This window comes from Candoia aspera, chromosome 5, assembly GCF_035149785.1.
Source record: "Candoia aspera isolate rCanAsp1 chromosome 5, rCanAsp1.hap2, whole genome shotgun sequence".
NCBI classification, from domain to species: Eukaryota; Metazoa; Chordata; class Lepidosauria; order Squamata; family Boidae; genus Candoia; species Candoia aspera.
In genome coordinates this window covers 36667787-36685183 of record NC_086157.1, presented here as the reverse complement: position 1 = coordinate 36685183, position 17397 = coordinate 36667787, and the positions used below count along the sequence as shown (strand labels likewise).

Here is a 17397-nt window from a genome sequence, read left to right as displayed (position 1 = left end):
TGAAGGTTGGTTGATATGTTGCTAGAACTACCAGGTGGATATGAGAATAAGAAGAAAGCGCTTCCCACCAGTGTTGTGGGAGGAACAAAAAGAACTTTCCTACCCATCTGCTGAAGTGTTAGATGAGACCAGCCACTTGATCTCAGCTAACAGACATGACATTCTTCATGCCTCGCTCTAAACTTTCAAAGATTTCACTAGACTGCCATAACAGAATCTCTTTAAATAGAAGGAAAACTCTTGATTATTCATGAAAACAGTATTTTGCCAATATGAAAGCATCTTTTACACTTGTTTGATATTAAGGAAAAATGATATGCATTATAGGAACAGACATAGCTGCATTTATATCATCGGATTTAGCTAACTGTGAGACAGAGATGCAATGCCAAGATTCTGTTGTTCCTATGTTAGATGAGCCCAGGAATAATTTCTTTTTTTTAAAGTCCAAATCGTTACATAAGCACTAAGAGCCTTCTGCTACTGTGTAAAACTGAGCTTGAACATCAATGTTTAGCCAATAAAAATATTAAAACTCATATTGATTGTTCAAATTTATAGCATTTAGGAAATAGAATTAAAATAGTGAAACAACAAGATATGTACAAATTACATACAATTCTTTATTAAACAATTGTAAACACTTCACTGTAAAAATCCATAAAACTTTTATAAACAAACATTTTGTAAATAGATTCTATGCTACAATAAAAGAATTTAAACACAATTATTTACATGCAATACTGACAAATTTTGGCACTTTGCTGAAAGAAAATGTACAAAACACCTTCTCCTTTAAAAAAAATTTCAACTTATAAAAACTTAGCTTAATGTCATGCACTTTGCAAATACCTCACAAGCACTTATGGCACAGCTACCAGAGAGCTCCAGGCTCTTACCACATCTTTTTCTACAAGATCAGTTCAGATAATTTTTAATGTGCTTCCATAAGTTTGTTGCAAAACAACTTGAACATTGTCAAGGATGAAATCAAATGCCATGTTCCATACAGATTCTACAGACTGCTGCATTAGCCTGGGGAGATAAAAAGGTGATAGAATGGAAAGTAAAACTGGTCACACGTTTTCACAGATTTGCAAAGCAAGAGGATTTTAAGCTGGAACTGCTTCTTTAGAAATAGTTATTTAAAAAAACAACCACCGCTAATTTCTTTAGTCAGTGACCCAACTCATAGAACATGCTTAGCTATTTTTTGGTAGTTTGACTTCTTGTGTGGAAAAACACTCAGGAACAAAGTTTGTAGGGTTTTTTTGTGGAAAAATACATACATGCATACATAAGTACATACACAAAGCTATACTGCCTATGCAAGATCATTTCAAAAATAAATGTAAAATGGCACTAAAACATGTGAAATTATGCATCTTGTATTTAGGGTATTAAATCATGCCCTATTTAAACAGTGAAATGTCAATCACAACTTGTTTCAAATGGAATTCTTAATTGGTAAATATATATCATTTACAAATTCAGAAATTGAAGCAGAAGTTTCATGAAGAACAGGGTATGACTGGTGTTCAGTGAGAGCAGTTCAAAGAATAGAAAAACTTATTTCCAGAACAAAAATGCTTGTCTATAACTAGGGTTATTCATGCACACTGATGGGTTTGCACACGTGTAGAACATTTCAGAACATGTTCTAGCTGAGCTGTTGCCTGGTTCCTTATCCATCTGTACTCTGTTCATACTTGCCTGCTAAAAAATCTCAATTCTTTAACAGCTAGGGCAGCTCAACAGAAGGAGCATCTGCACAAAGTTATGGCAGGTAGATTATGTGAAAGCAGATAGCCACTCAACCATAGTTACAGAGAAGCAAGCTGTTGTCTGGTTTGTAGTCTGTGCATCAAGCAAGGTTTTGAACCTTTGTGCTGTAAAATGCAACTTAGAAAACTACAGCTTTGTAAAAGGCTAAGATACATTTCACATGCAACAATGTAAGGAAGATTCCAAGCATCTAAAAGAACTAGAGTAGAAAAATGGCAGTATAGTGACCTGGGAAAGGTAGAATTTAAATTTCTTAGGAATTAAGATTATCATATTGAGTATAACTTTATCACTGTGCTAAATCAGATAAACCAGGGTTGACTCTCAAGGGCTGATTACTTGCTTGACAGGCTGAAGCCACCATCATGAGGAAGATTACAATAGATGCAAGAGGCAAATAGATAGAAGCTCTTAATACTTCCTACTAATACTTTAATTCAATTTTCTTTCAAGCCATTTAGTCCTATCATGGGGTGGGCATACTGGTTATTGGAAGAAGGGAATGGGACAGAGAAACCATGAACAGGAAAATGAAAGGGAGAAAGAGAAGCCAAATAAACTTCTACGAATATGGCAGAGAAACCTGCAAATGTTAAACACAGCAGGAACTGTACTACTTCTTGAATAAAACAAGGAAAAGAAAATTTTGCCATATACATACAAGTAGTTTCATAGGTACTGCTTTGCCGGGAAAGTAACAGTGTTCTGTGACTGTCATGCTGGCCACCTGACTGTGGAAGTGTCTTCGGACAACGCTGGCTCTTCGGCCATGAAATGGAGATGAGCACCGTCCCCTAACCTTTACCTAGCTTCATAGTGCTTAAGCTTTATAGGATAAGTTGCTTTACAGGATTGTAAAGTGAAAGAGCTGAAACATCAATGTGGTGAATACAGTACTACCTGTTCTAAGGGAAGCTAGGGAACAATTGAAGCTAGGGAACAATTCTCATTGTCACTTGATAGCTGCAGTAAGACCACAGTTTTTGTTTCACCAAGAGGTCATTAAACTGCAAGAATTTTGGCTCTGTGGATCTTGGCCTTGTCAATTACCGAAATGGCTGGGTTATGAAAGAGCGCTCCCTCATGAAGTCTCAATCCTCATGATTCCACAGCAGTTTGGTATTGAGATGAGCTCAGTTCACTGCCATAGATGTGGCCAAAGAGGAAAAAACACACACTTGCATCTGGCAAGCTGAGACTGAACAATCCCAGAGAAAACTTATTTGCAGCTATGGCAATAGCTTTTAAAGCTTTCTCTCAGAGGAAGCCACAAAGGCAAGAGGACTAATTCTGATTCCAATACTTTGGGCAATGGATAGGAATCCACACAATAGCCTTCAGCTAAGCAGGCTGAAGGCTGCTAAAGTTTGTGGGCATGCAGCTGGAGCACATGCGAAATTTCTGTGGAACAGTAGGCCTTGGTTATGTAGTAAAAGGGCTCCTCAAAAGAAAATGCTGGCAACAAAAGGACAAACGTTTTAATAGAACAAAACAGGAAAAAAAAGGGAAATACTATATTCTTCACAAGTCTGTATTCAGGGTACAGAACCACAGAGAACACTCCTAATAAAGTTGATGACATAATATCCCAATAAAGCTGTAATAATATCGCAGTGCAGGGGATTTGGGGGGAGTTAATGCAAAGCAGGCAGAAGAGAGGCAGGACTGCCATCAACAGGTTTCTTTTCAGGAATCTTCCAGAACATTGCAAGTGCAAACCCATCAGTACAATGCAGAGAAGTCACATCCACAATAAATGTGGATGCAGTACCACAAATGAACAAGTCCCAGATAGTCAACTGTGTGGAAAATAATGTGACAAATAGAAGATATGCAAGTATGAAGTAAGAATCACTACCTGAAATTCTTAAATCAAGTTTTATAACTATTTTCAATGTCATTTAGATTTTTTATTTCTGTCTTCATATCAAGAATAAATTAGCGTCTAAGTACCTTTTCATATACTTTATGACTAGATCCAGCTTTTCTAAATCCTTTTCTTCTATCAGATCAGTACAATACTTCACAACTTGCAAAATGTCTTCTTCCATGGGATCTGCAAAATTATGCATGATTTACTGAATGCCTCTTTGAACAGCAGAGTTAAGCAGCTTTAAATTAATGGAGGTTTTGACATTCATGTAAACGGTTATTCCCTTTAAAACAGAAAAACATCTGCCTCTTTCAAGGGGATTAAATTAAGATTCTCCCATTATTTATGAAAAAGTCTTGTGTATGATCAGTATAGCTTAAGTCATATTCCCATCTCCTGTCTCATTCAAGGAGCAATTTGAAAGGAAAAGTAAAATAAATAAATAAATGCAAAGTGACCTCCTATTCCTCCCTAAAATTCTGAGTGGAATTCAAACCCTTCTGTTTGTTCTACCTTGAAGTTGCTCCACTTCATGAACGGGGCCAAATTTGAAGCGAAGTACACTTTCAGACCAATGTTCCTTTAAATATTCAATCGTTTTGTCTGATCATGGGGAAAAAAACTTTCCACAGAGAAGGTTGATCAAGATCTCCACCCAGCTCCAGGCAAATACCATTTCAATTACAGCAGTCTGTTTTTAGCTTAATTACACTGCTACCACTACCTGTGGCATCAACAGATATCCAGAACTATAAAGCACCGCACAGAAATAGAATTCTCTTTTAGGTGATTTTGAACATCATGTAATTTGAAATCGTGTGTACTAGAAGAGGTACTTGTCTGGCATTTTAAAGATCATTCTACCTGTTTCAATTAAATTTGCTTACCAAGACACACTAACTTTTGCATTAAAAAGTCATACACCTAGAGTTTACCTGATATAGTTGTAATCCACTCCTTAAGCAAGGCCTTTACATCATTAAATTCAATAGCTCCTGCTAGATTAGGTGCTTGAGGCCAAATTGTGGTAGACAATAGTGGCTGTGAAATAGATGGACTGGAAGGGTCTGCAGAAGCTTGAACTTCTTCCATCTATTCAGAAACAAGAGATATAGAAATGATAATTTTTTTGTGTTTTCTCAATAGGCAACATTAAAAAAGCCCAAGTACAAGAACCCCAGAAAAATAAGAAACCTATTATTTTAAATCAGTTTAAAAATACTGAAACACTGTATTGGCTTATGATAAAGTTACCTGAGGATTGTCACTGGTTGCTTTTTCCTGTTTCAAGAAGTTATCCATTAATTTCTGAGGACTTCCAACCGAAACAACCATATTTTTTGCAGGGTTACCCAAATGCTTGTTTTTTAAAGGACTAAGGTTCTTTTTTACTGGGCTGACTTGGATTTTCTTTCTATTTCTTTTCCTATTTTTTGTAATTGGATTCTTTGATACTGGGAAGAAAGAAGAATGAAACTGCATAGTACTTTATGATTAAAGATATAGCCATGACCCAGCCATTGTAATAAAAAATTGCCAAGTAAGATAGATATAATTATTTGACAGGACTGCATCCAAAGACTTACCAGTGGCACTTGTTTGCTGTAAAATGTTCTCCATATGATTTTGCCTTTGGTCATATGCTTGTCTAAGTTCCTCCTGCAATTCTGAAGGTAGGGCAGCGAAAACATCAGGGTCCACCTAGGCAATAAAGCATCCACTTGTGATTATACCACTGATAAACAATAATGATGTTTACACTTCTGAGTTTTGGCTCCAGTGTAAGAAACAGATTTATATTAATGATGTTTCTAGCTAGAAATCTAATATAACTTCTATAGAAAATGCTTACCACATTAAAGTCTACTAATACACTGTGCGCACAATTATTAGGCAAGTGAGTATTTTGACCATATCATTTTATGCATATTTTCCACCTCCAAGCTGTATAAACCTGAATGCTTATTGGATATAAGTGTATCAGGTGATGTGTATTTGTGTAATGAGGGAGGGTGTGGCCTAAGGAGATCAACACCCTATATCAAAGTGTGCATAAATATTAGGCAGCTTCTTTTCCTCAGGCAAAATGGGCCAAAAAAGAGATTTAACTGACCCTGAAAAGTCAAGAATTGTAAAAAGTCTTTCAGAGGGATGCAGCACTCTTGAAATTGCTAAGATATTGGGGCGTGACCACAGTACCATCAAACGTTTTGTTGCAAATAGTCAACAGGGTCGCAAGAAACGTGTTGAGAAAAAAAGACGCAAATTAACTGCCAAAGATTTGAGAAGAATCAAACCTGAAGCTACCAGGAACCCATTATCCTCCAGTGCTGTCATATTCCAGAACTGCAACCTACCTGGAGTGCCCAGAGTACAAGGTGTTCAGTGCTCAGAGACATGGCCAAGGTAAGGAAGGCTGAAACTCGACCACCACTGAACAAGACACATAAGTTGAAACGGCAAGACTGGGCCAAGAAATATCTGAAGACAGATTTTTCAAAGGTTTTATGGACTGATGAGATGAGAGTGACTCTTGACAGACCAGATGGATGGACCCGTGGCTGGATCAGTAACGGTCACAGAGCTCCACTTCGACTCAGACACCAGCACGGTGGAAGTGGGGTACTGGTATGGGCTGGTATTACTAAAGATGAGCTAGTTGGACCTTTTCGGGTTGAAGATGGACTCAAAATCAACTCCCAAACCTACTGCCAGTTTTTAGAAGACACTTTCTTCAAGCGGTGGTACAGGAAAAAGTCTGCATCTTTCAAGAAGACCATGGTGTTTATGCAGGACAATGCTCCATCACATGCATCGAAGTACTCCACTGCATGGCTAGCCAGTAAAGGCCTTGAAGATGAAAGAATAATGACATGGCCCCTTCCTCACCTGACCTAAACCCTATTGTGAACTTGTGGGCCCTTCTCAAATGGGAAATTCACAGTGAAGGAAAACAGTACACCTCTCTGAACAGTGTCTGGGAGGCTGTGGTTGCTGCTGCACAAAAAGTTGATCATCAACAGATCAAGAAACTGACAGACTCCATGAATGGAAGGTTTATGACTGTTATTGCAAAGAAGGCTGGCTATATTGGTCACTGATTTTTTGTTTGAAATGTCAGAAATGTTTATTTGTAAATTTTGAGTTGTTTATTATTCTCACTTTAACAGATGAAAATAAATGAGTGAGATGGAGGAATCTTCGTTTTTCATTTAGTTGCATAATTCTGCACACTAACAGTTGCCCAATAATTGTGCACACATAGATATGCTCCTAAGAAAGCCAAAACCTCACTTTTACTTTCTTAAATATTCAGGTTTGAGGTTTATTAACATTTTGGATTGACCGAGAGCACTGTAGTTGTTCAATAATGAAATTCATCCTCAAAAATACAACTTGCCTAATATTTGTGCCTTCAGCAAAGGATCGCTACCTTGTCGTGGTGCTGGAGCTTGAGCACCTCAATGATACCAGGAGCTAAACTGAGATGGGAAGGTCATGACAGAGAGGTCAGACTAAATGCGATCCCTGGGGAAGGTAATGGCAACCCACCCCAGTATTCTTGCCGTGAAAACTAAATGGATCAGTACAACCAGAGATATGTCGGTATATCATCGGAAGATGAGACCCCCAGGTCGGAAGATGGTCAAAATGCTACTGGGGAGGAACAGAGGATGAGTTCAACTAGCCCCAGACGTGATGACGCAGCTAGCTCAAAGCTGAAAGGATGGCTAGCGGCCGACGGTGCTGGTGGTGAACGGCGAATCCGATGTTCTAAGGATCAACACACTGTTGGAACCTGGAATGTAAGATCTATGAGCCAGGGCAAATTGGATGTGGTTATTGGTGAGATGTCAAGATTAAAGATAGACTTTTTGGGCGTCAGTGAACTGAAATGGACTGGAATGGGCCACTTCACATCAAATGACCATCAGATCTACTACTGTGGACAAGAGGACCACAGAAGAAATGGAGTAGCCTTCATAATTAATAGTCAAGTGGCTAAAGCAGTGCTTGGATACAATCCAAAAAACGATAGAATGATCTCAATTCGAATTCAGGGCAAGCCATCTAACATCACAGTGATCCAAATATACACCCCAACCACAGATGCTGAAGAAGCTGAAGTAGAGCAGTTCTATGAGGATCTGCAGCACCTACTGGACAACACGCCTAAAAGAGATGTTATTTTCATCACGGGAGACTGGAATGCTAAGGTGGGTAGTCAAATGACTCCTGGAATTACAAATAAGCATGGCCTGGGAGAACAAAACGAAGCAGGACATAGGCTGAAAGAATTTTGCCAAGACAACTCACTCTGCATAACAAACACTCTCTTCCAACAACCTAAGAGACGGCTTTACACATGGACTTCACCAGATGGACAACACCAAAATCAGATTGACTACATCCTTTGCAGCCAAAGGTGGCAGACATCTATACAGTGGGTAAAAACAAGACCTGGAGCTGACTGTAGTTCTGATCACGAACTTCTTCTTGCACAATTTAGGATCAGACTAAAGAAATTAGGGAAGACCCACAGATCAGCTAGATATGAGCTCACTCATATTCCTAAGGAATATGCAGTGGAGGTGAAGAATCGATTTAAGGGACTGGACTTAGCAGATAAGGTCCCGGAAGAACTATGGACAGAAGTTCGCAACATTGTCCAGGAGGCGGCAACAAAATACATCCCAAAGAAAGAGAAGACCAAGAAGGCAAAATGGCTGTCTGCTGAGACACTAGAAGTAGCCCAAGAAAGAAGGAAAGCAAAAGGCAACAGTGATAGGGGGAGATATGCCCAATTAAATGCAAAATTCCAGAGGTTAGCCAGAAGAGATAAGGAATTATTTTTAAAAAACCAATGCACAGAAGTGGAAGAAGACAATAGAACAGAAAGGACAAGAGACCTCTTCCAGAAAATTAGAAACATTGGAGGTAAATTCCAGGCCAAAATGGGTATGATCAAAAACAAAGATGGCAAGGACCTAACAGAAGAAGAAGAGATCAAGAAAAGGTGGCAAGAATATACAGAAGACCTGTATAGGAAGGATAACAATATCGGGGATAGCTTTGACGGTGTGGTCAGTGAGCTAGAGCCAGACATCCTGAAGAGTGAGGTTGAGTGGGCCTTAAGAAGCATTGCTAATAACAAGGCAGCAGGAGACGACGGCATCCCAGCTGAACTGTTCAAAATCTTGCAAGATGATGCTGTCAAGCTAATGCATGCTATATGCCAGCAAATTTGGAAGACACAAGAATGGCCATCAGATTGGAAAAAATCAACTTATATCCCCATACCAAAAAAGGGAAACACTAAAGAGTGTTCAAACTATCGAACAGTGGCACTCATGTCACATGCCAGTAAGGTAATGCTCAAGATCCTGCAAGGTAGACTTCAGCAATTCATGGAGCAAGAATTGCCAGATGTACAAGCTGGGTTTAGAACAGGCAGAGGAAGTAGGGACCAAATTGCCAATATCCGCTGGATAATGGAAAAAGCCAGGGAGTTTCAGAAGAACATCTATTTCTGTTTTATTGACTATTCTAAAGCCTTTGACTGTGTGGACCATAACAAATTGTGGCAAGTTCTTAGTGGTACGGGGATACCAAGTCATCTTGTATGCCTCCTGAAGAATCTGTATAATGACCAAGTAGCAACAGTAAGAACAGACCACGGAACAACGGACTGGTTTAAGATTGGGAAAGGAGTACGGCAGGGCTGTATACTCTCACCCTACCTATTCAACTTGTATGCAGAACACATCATGCGACATGCTGGGCTTGAGGAATCCAAGACTGGAGTTAAAATCGCTGGAAGAAACATTAACAATCTCAGATATGCAGATCATACCACTTTGATGGCTGAAAGCGAAGAGGAACTGAGGAGCCTTATGATGAAGGTGAAAGAAGGAAGTGCAAAAGCTGGCTTGCAGCTAAACCTCAAAAAAACCAAGATTATGGCAACCAGCTTGATTGATAACTGGCAAATAGAGGGAGAAAATGTAGAAGCAGTGAAAGACTTCGTAGTTCTAGGTGCGAAGATTACTGCAGATGCTGACTGCAGTCAGGAAATCAGAAGACGCTTAATCCTTGGGAGAAGAGCAATGACAAATCTCGATAAAATAGTTAAGAGCAGAGACATCACACTGACAACAAAGGCCCGCATAGTTAAAGCAAAGGTGTTCCCTGTAGTAACACATGGCTGTGAGAGCTGGACGATAAGGAAGGCTGAGAGAAGGAAGATTGATGCTTTTGAACTGTGGTGTTGGAGGAAAATTCTGAGAGTGCCTTGGACTGCAAGAAGATCAAACCAGTCCATCCTCCAGGAAATAAAGCCAGACTGCTCACTTGAGGGAATGATATTCAAGGCAAAACTGAAATACTTTGGCCACATAATGAGAAGACAGGACAGCCTGGAGAAGATGCTGATGCTAGGGAGAGTGGAGGGCAAAAGGAAGAGGGGCCGACCAAGGGCAAGGTGGATGGATGATATTCTAGAGGTGATGGACTCGTCCCTGGGGGAGCTGGGGGTGTTGACGACCGACAGGAAGCTCTGGCGTGGGCTGGTCCATAAAGTCATGAAGAGTCGGAAGCGACTAAACGAATAAACAACAACAACAACATTTGTGCATGCAGTGTACTAATAAATATTATCATTTACCTGTGAAAATGCTGGGAGTGCTATTACATTAATCCCAGCATCACTGCTTGATTCTTTGAGATCTGGCATCTGTAAGAGAACAGTTCCAGCAGACTGTGCTGGGAAGCTAGTGTTGTATCCATTTATTGGTTCCTTCTTGCTATTATCATGTGCATCTATTAGTTGAAGAGAATATGCATGTTCTATTTGTTCTCGAAGATCAGAAGGGAGTGCTTCCAAAACAGACTGATCAAGCTATGAAGAAAAAAATGTTAGGAGGGCTTTACTTTAAGAAAGTGGAAATGAAAACCTGATGTAACTTAAATGCAGAACTGTTCTCCAAAACATTATATTTTATTCTTCGGTTGCTAAGTAGACAGGTACAAAATGTATAGATTACAACAGGAGGAAGCTGTTTCTTCTCTTGCACCAGTGTCTACATGTGATAGTAGCATCTAACATAAGTGAATGAATCCTAGCCACTATTGTACTCATATTAGCTAAGGTCAGGGCCAGTTAAACTAAATCCTTAAGCCTTTCATGAGTGATTGAATTCCAAAGAGAAGTCGCTAAAACTGAAATAGTTCAGTCAGTTAACACAGGTTTGACACATCATATATTTTGATAATATAAATTATTCATAGAATAATTCTATTCTGTTCAGTGAAATCTCGGAAGAATTAACATCTCTGGTAGGTTTAGACTAACAGATAGAAGGGAGAGGCAATGCTCTTCTTTCCTTCTTGTTCAGGGAGTTCAAACCAATTTCCCTCCCATTTTAATGAAAGGGATTATTTTTCAAACCAGACCCAGGAAAAACACCATGTACTGGAGTGGTAAGAAACAGGACACAAAAAACCCCCAAACCATTCATCTTACACATCTTTTATTAAGAAAGGGGAATAAGAAAAAATGACTTTTTATATTACCCATATAAAAGGAAATTTTACCTGGGAAGGTGATGGCACTTCAATACTTAAATTAAGCCTAGATTTTATACTGATTGGTGGATATAAACCATTCAAACTGGTACTAGGCTCAGACTTGCTGGTACCATGATGGAGATTAGTTGCTAGTGATGGTAACTCAGCACATGCTTTTGATGTAGAAGAGATTTCAACATCTACAGCAGCCAAAAATACTATCAATGCAAGAAAAAGGCAACATTTTTCAATTACTGCAGAACACCAAAATGAAACTGCAAATGTAACTCAACAATCTTTACTGCAAAAGGTGAAGCTAATAATGCAACATACTTTTAAAGAAACAAATCTGTTTTCTGAGAAAAGCTATCATAACATTTAATGCATTAAAAAAAACTATCTGAAAAAACCCAAAGCACAATTGTTATTTATTTTCCAACCTTCCTTGCATTCTTCTTCTTTGTTCTTGGGCTTCTTCATAGCTTTTGGAACTTGCAAAAGATCAATAACAGAATCAGCTCCACCAGGTAACAATCCAGAAGGTAATGCGGGGTAAGAGGAAGGCATGGAAGTTGTTTTATTAACTGGAACTAGCTGTTGCACTTGAATTCCAACCTAGAAAACAAGACACCAGGGTAATATTTCTAAATAGAAACAATTTTCAAACTACAGAACATCAATTTTAGGGGGTAGCTGTTTTAAGTATGATCTTGCAAAAGGAGCACACATGCATGGGTGTTCATGAGGATAATAGAAGGACAGGTCACAGTGTAATTAAATGCAGGAGATTCTTTCAGTGGTAAGAATCTATAGTTATTGGATGCATCGTTCTTATATCAGTTAGCTGATTAACATCGGGTGCTGAAAGTTCTTTAAATCCAGAAGATTGGGCAAAGTTTCCTAATTCTAGCCCAATGCTCCTTTTCATATTCTTATTTCTCTTCTCAGATTTGTATTTTTTTTTAAATAATGACTGGCCAGTCAGTCCAATGTAAAATGCAGTGGAATATTTCACAGTAGTAAGATATATCACATTGGAAGAAATACACATTTATCACACATTCACACTATTTAGAACAATAAAGCACTACCAGTAGATAATTTTGTAGAAGAGAAAATCTAGCATGAGTGTTGAAGTTCCAGTGGTTTAAAAACTTACCCCTCTCATATCAGAAATATTCAATTTCATTGTGTGAAACATACTTAACATTTCTTTCCCAATCACTTTGGCACTATCTGTTGCATGGTTGAGAGTCACAGTCCTACAAATAGCATACATTTTAAAATGCATCAACGGCTTTACAATGGCTACTGATCAAATTGAGTACATGTCATCACCAGGAAGAAACATATCTTTGAATATACTTGTTCCCCAAAATGCCAAGGACTATTGCCTTCATATTTTGTTTCCATGATTACTATAGAAAACTGAGTGGCCACTATAGGAAAAAGTAGTAGATAGGCTTCTAGACATGTTCGTCTGATCTAAATTTCAATCAGTTATACAATTCAGAATTCAACACATGGAATTACATTCAAAAATATATATGCCAAAAACCCAGACTTAAATTTAGTTGTCTTTTCTAAGGTATGTATACTCTTTCCCTTATCTACTCTTTTGCCAACACAACTGTGTGCACCAAACTACAAACAAATACATAAATGCATGTGCAAAGCCAAAAATATATTGTTAGGCAAGGGAGAAGAAATGGCTTGCAAAAACGAAACAGGCAAGGAAAGGATTTAGAAGACCCCCCTCACACATAATGGCTTATTGCTGAACATTGCCCCAGAGCTGCTTTTTCTTAGAAGCAGCCGCCATTATGCAAGTGATACACTGAATGTTCCCTGCTTTCTCTGTCCAAACTTCCTAGCATTTCTATAATACTATTTTGACCACTATGTGGTATATTATTACATTTTATTTTTCCACATCTCCAAATAAATTGTTAATTAATGATAAAATGTACATTTTAAAAAATTATTTTGAAACAGCTAGGAAATCTTGGTTTTCCATGAATGGGCTTCATTATAGCGCACTTAGCATTATTTGCTGGTATCAGATTGCTTCTCCTACCACCTTCTGCTAACTTGAGTACTCAAATGAATAAAAAATGGTTTGATTAGCATGTTGCCTGAACTGACAATACTATCACGTTATTCCTTTTACAAGCTAGGACTGAATCCTAGTTTGTAAAGAATGCAGAAAACCAAGGACTTAAATTTAGAAAACATTTTAGATAAATATGATAACCTATAAAAATTATTTATGTCAGCAGAAAAAGCCATGATTGAGGGAATGGGCTCTGTCTACCAGCACACTGCTGATAAAACAGGTTTACTATTCTATGGGAATGCAGCTACTGTCATTTTAATTCCAGTGGGAGCTCATAAAAAACAAGGCTTGCATTTCAAAATCTGTCAGTGGCTTACTCGTTTAATTTCTGCAAGACTGCTTGAGTTCAGCCTTTGTCCTAGTTACTAAAAGACATTTTGGTATCCTTATTTTGTTTTTAAATTGTATATTATTTGCTGCCTGCACATTTTGTCAAATAGCAGCCATGCATTATGCCTAGCCTGACCCTGTATTTTGGCAGTCAAGAATCAAACTAGCTGCTTTATTAAGTTCCTAGTAAACTATCACACATTTATGAATAAATTGTGTTAATGTAATTCTACTATTATACTATCATAAAAAGAACAAGTATTTTACTACTATTTTTAACAGTAGAGAAACAGCATCAAAACAGCATAAATATTTCCCTTAATACTTGTTGCAGTATTTTGACAGTAATGTTTTATAGGGTCCTAACATACATGGACCTGTGCAAGAGTACAGAAGACAAGTTCAGCAGACTTGGTAACATGTTCCTACGGCCAGTATCACTTGTGAAAAAGAACTTTTTAAAATGTATTTTCTATCTTACAAAATGTTTGTATAATGTTATTTTAAAAACATATGCTACCCTTGAAAGCAGAGTTTTCCCAGGGCAGCTTACAATGCATTAAAATCACAATATAAAAATGCAATGCTACAGAGAGGTGAGTTTCAATGGACTTAAAAGAAACACTTCTTTAAAGTCTAATGATTGAAATTAAGAGCCAGTTTGGCATAATGGTTAAGACACTAGGCTAGAAACCGGGAGATCGTGAGTTCTAGTCCTGCCTTAAGCACAAAGCCAGCTGGGTCACCCTGGACCTGTCCCTCTCTCTCAGCCTTTGGAAGCAGGCAAGGGCAAACCACTTCCAAAAAACCTTGCCAAGAAAAATGCAGAGAGTTGTCCTGGCAGTTGCCAAGGGTCACAGCTGACTCAAAGGCACAAAAGAGAGAGAGATTATATTCAAGTTCATATTAGCTTGTAAATTTAAGCATATAAACAATGGCAAATTTATGTACCAAACTATTTACCTGGCAACACTGTCACAAATTCCATGACCTCCAAATTTTGCAGGTTCTATTGGGGCTCCAGCTTTCCTGATCATGATTTTGAGAGTTAATCGTCTGCCTTTCATACCAGCTGCTTCCAACCTTCGCTGGATCTCTTCTGAAAGATTCAGAAGAAAAACTTCTGCTTCTTTTGCCTTGAAATAGAGAAAATGAATTTTATACAGGCGAGAAGGAAAGATTCCACCAAATCAAAACCAATCGTCATTACAACTAAATGCCAGCAAAATAAACATTTATCAAGGACAATAGTGTAAAAATAGTAAGTTTCTGAATTGAGTCTTATAAAATACTCAGTACTCTTCTAAAAAGAGTCAACAATTCTGTTGTTAGTTTTCTATATTCATTGGGGTTTTATGTCATTCGTTGTTTTAATTGTCCTGTGGATGTTTTAATTAATACTGCATGTACTGTAAACAGCCAACAGTCATTAAATTGTGACAGGGTATAAGCCAAATAAAAACATATGTAAATATAAACAATAAAAGCAACAAACTACAGTATTATGGTCATAGATCAGAATTCAAACAAAGCAAATAAACAGAAGAACAGTAAAATGATCACACAACATAGTTGCCAATATTACGGCTAAGTCATTCTTGTCCCATGGCACTAATTTTAATATGATACACTCTTATTGCTAAAGAACAACATTTTTGTGTTCAGACAGGTAGTTTTGGAGTTCCTATCTGCTAAAAAAGTAATTTGTACAAAATCCATTTGTTTGGCTGAGCAGGCTTTTAAACGAAGACTGGGGGAGCCTACAGTGCAAAACTAAACTCGTATTATAGAAAGCCATGCTCTAGGGTTGTATTTGCTTCTGATGCACATGGCCATGACATCTGAGGTAACTGGATTTTACTGAACTTGCCCTCCAAAACTGAGGAAGGGGGAGCACTGACACAGGTGTTAGAGAAGGTTCACTGATACTTTCAGACAATAAATAATTTTGTTAAGGAAGAGCCTCTGAATTCTTCTGAGAAGACAACAAATCCCTGTGGTTTGAATTAACTCATTTTGGAATTGAACATCTTTACTCCTCTGCCTAATGAGCTCTTGGCCTCTTCTAAAACAGAATTCTCTTAGCACAGAATTGAATGGAAAGCCACACTTTTGGGATATATCTAACTCTCAATTAGGTGTTGACTGTTAAAAAGCAGTAACAGCTGTTTATTGATGTTAATAGTCTCAAGTCCCTAGGATGGCGCATATTATACCTCTGTTCCAAGAGCTGCATTGGCTGCCAATATGCTTCCAGGGACAATTGAAGGTGCTGGTTTTGACCTTTAAAACCCTACCTGGCATGGGACCAGGTAATTAGGGGAACCACCTCTTCCTGGTTACATCTACCCGTCCCAACAGGTCAAGCAGAAGGGATATGCCGCAGATCCTGTCTACTAACAGTTCCATCTGGCAGGACTCAGGCAGCGTACCTTATCTGCTGTGGCCTCCACCCTTTGGAACATCATTCCCACTGAGGTGAGACTGGCCCCATCCCTGCTTGCCTTCCAGAAAGCCCTCAAAACATGGTTTTTCTATCACCCTGGGGGTCCCATGGGGAGCCAGCAAGGTGGCTGTGTGATGTCAAGTGACGGTTGTTCCCTCACTACCTTGGCTTTTTATGTTTTACTGTTTATGTTTGAGTGTTTTATGGTTTTTATTGTTTTTATGTATTGTACCCTACCCAGAGTCATGTTTTGTGATGGGCAGCTATATAAATTTGTTAAATAAATAAATTTAATAGCCTGCCCCTAGAAATAGAACTGAAGGCATTTCTGAAACCTATAAAAGCATCATATAAAGAAGAGGGCTTTTATTGTTGAAGAACATTTCCATGATCTATCGGGAAGTGGTTGCTCTAAATTCACTTGTTGTTTAGGTAGTATGGATTAATTTTCTATCCAATGTCTCATATTTTCTAACGTAAGTATTAACACAGACTTCACTTTAAAATCCTCAACAAGTGATGCCATTTAACAACTGACTACAGGTATGCAATGTGAAATTTCACAAAATGTCCCATCCTAAGTGTGAAAGTCCTTTTCTGAACTTGAAGCAAGCTGTTTTGAGCATTTTCAAAACATTTCAATCTTGAAAATACAGCTGTAATGCTATTTTGAGCTCAGAATGGTTCCAAAATGCTCAAAGCAACCCATTTTGCACTCAAAAGTGTTTAGTGCAGTGGGAAATTTTATGTAATTTTGTATTCAAAAATTTTCAAATGAAATGAACTAGTTAATTTGGAAATGAAATGTTTTATATACCCCTGTTCTATAAATTTCAATAAATGTTCTACCTGAACTGAATAGCTATTAACCATACCTTAGGAGTATACTGTATCATTTAGCATTTATACTAATCTTTTTGAGCATTCAACGCACTTTGTATACATCACTTCAAGCCTCTTTACAACAGCCATATAAAATAAATGAATATAAATAGGATGCATAAAGTTCAAACTAAAATAACAGTCATAAACACATGAATATCAGACTGACATAGTATCTGAACTGGGGACTACCATGTTCTTATCACCGCACCAGCTGTCATGGTACATACATATCAAAAAGAAACAATGTTGCATGGATAGAAATGCCTATAAATAGTTTCTGAATCTGAAATCAATAATGATGATTTTTGAACTACTGGAAAATGGTGCCACTTTTGTATATTTCATCAAGTTTTGTTTTCACATTCTTTGTATTACAAAATTATTTTTTATTTTAAA

The 17397-nt window shown here is 37.9% G+C and overlaps 1 protein-coding gene across 3 annotated transcripts in view; it reads right to left on the bottom strand.

The window, feature by feature from the left end:
• Positions 1–603: 603 nt before the first annotated feature.
• Positions 604–17397, bottom strand: part of REV1 (REV1 DNA directed polymerase) — a 68231-nt gene continuing 51437 nt past the window's right edge. For all 3 annotated transcript variants that reach the window (XM_063304969.1, XM_063304968.1, XM_063304970.1), the window contains 10 exons: positions 14634–14806; positions 12384–12486; positions 11665–11839; positions 11252–11442; positions 10323–10556; positions 5245–5359; positions 4913–5112; positions 4594–4750; positions 3739–3841; positions 604–1035 (listed from right to left, as the gene is read on the bottom strand). In XM_063304969.1, the coding sequence (XP_063161039.1) occupies positions 924–1035; positions 3739–3841; positions 4594–4750; positions 4913–5112; positions 5245–5359; positions 10323–10556; positions 11252–11442; positions 11665–11839; positions 12384–12486; positions 14634–14806 (1563 nt within the window). In that variant the 3' untranslated portion in view covers positions 604–923. The remainder of the gene's footprint in view (positions 1036–3738; positions 3842–4593; positions 4751–4912; positions 5113–5244; positions 5360–10322; positions 10557–11251; positions 11443–11664; positions 11840–12383; positions 12487–14633; positions 14807–17397) is intronic.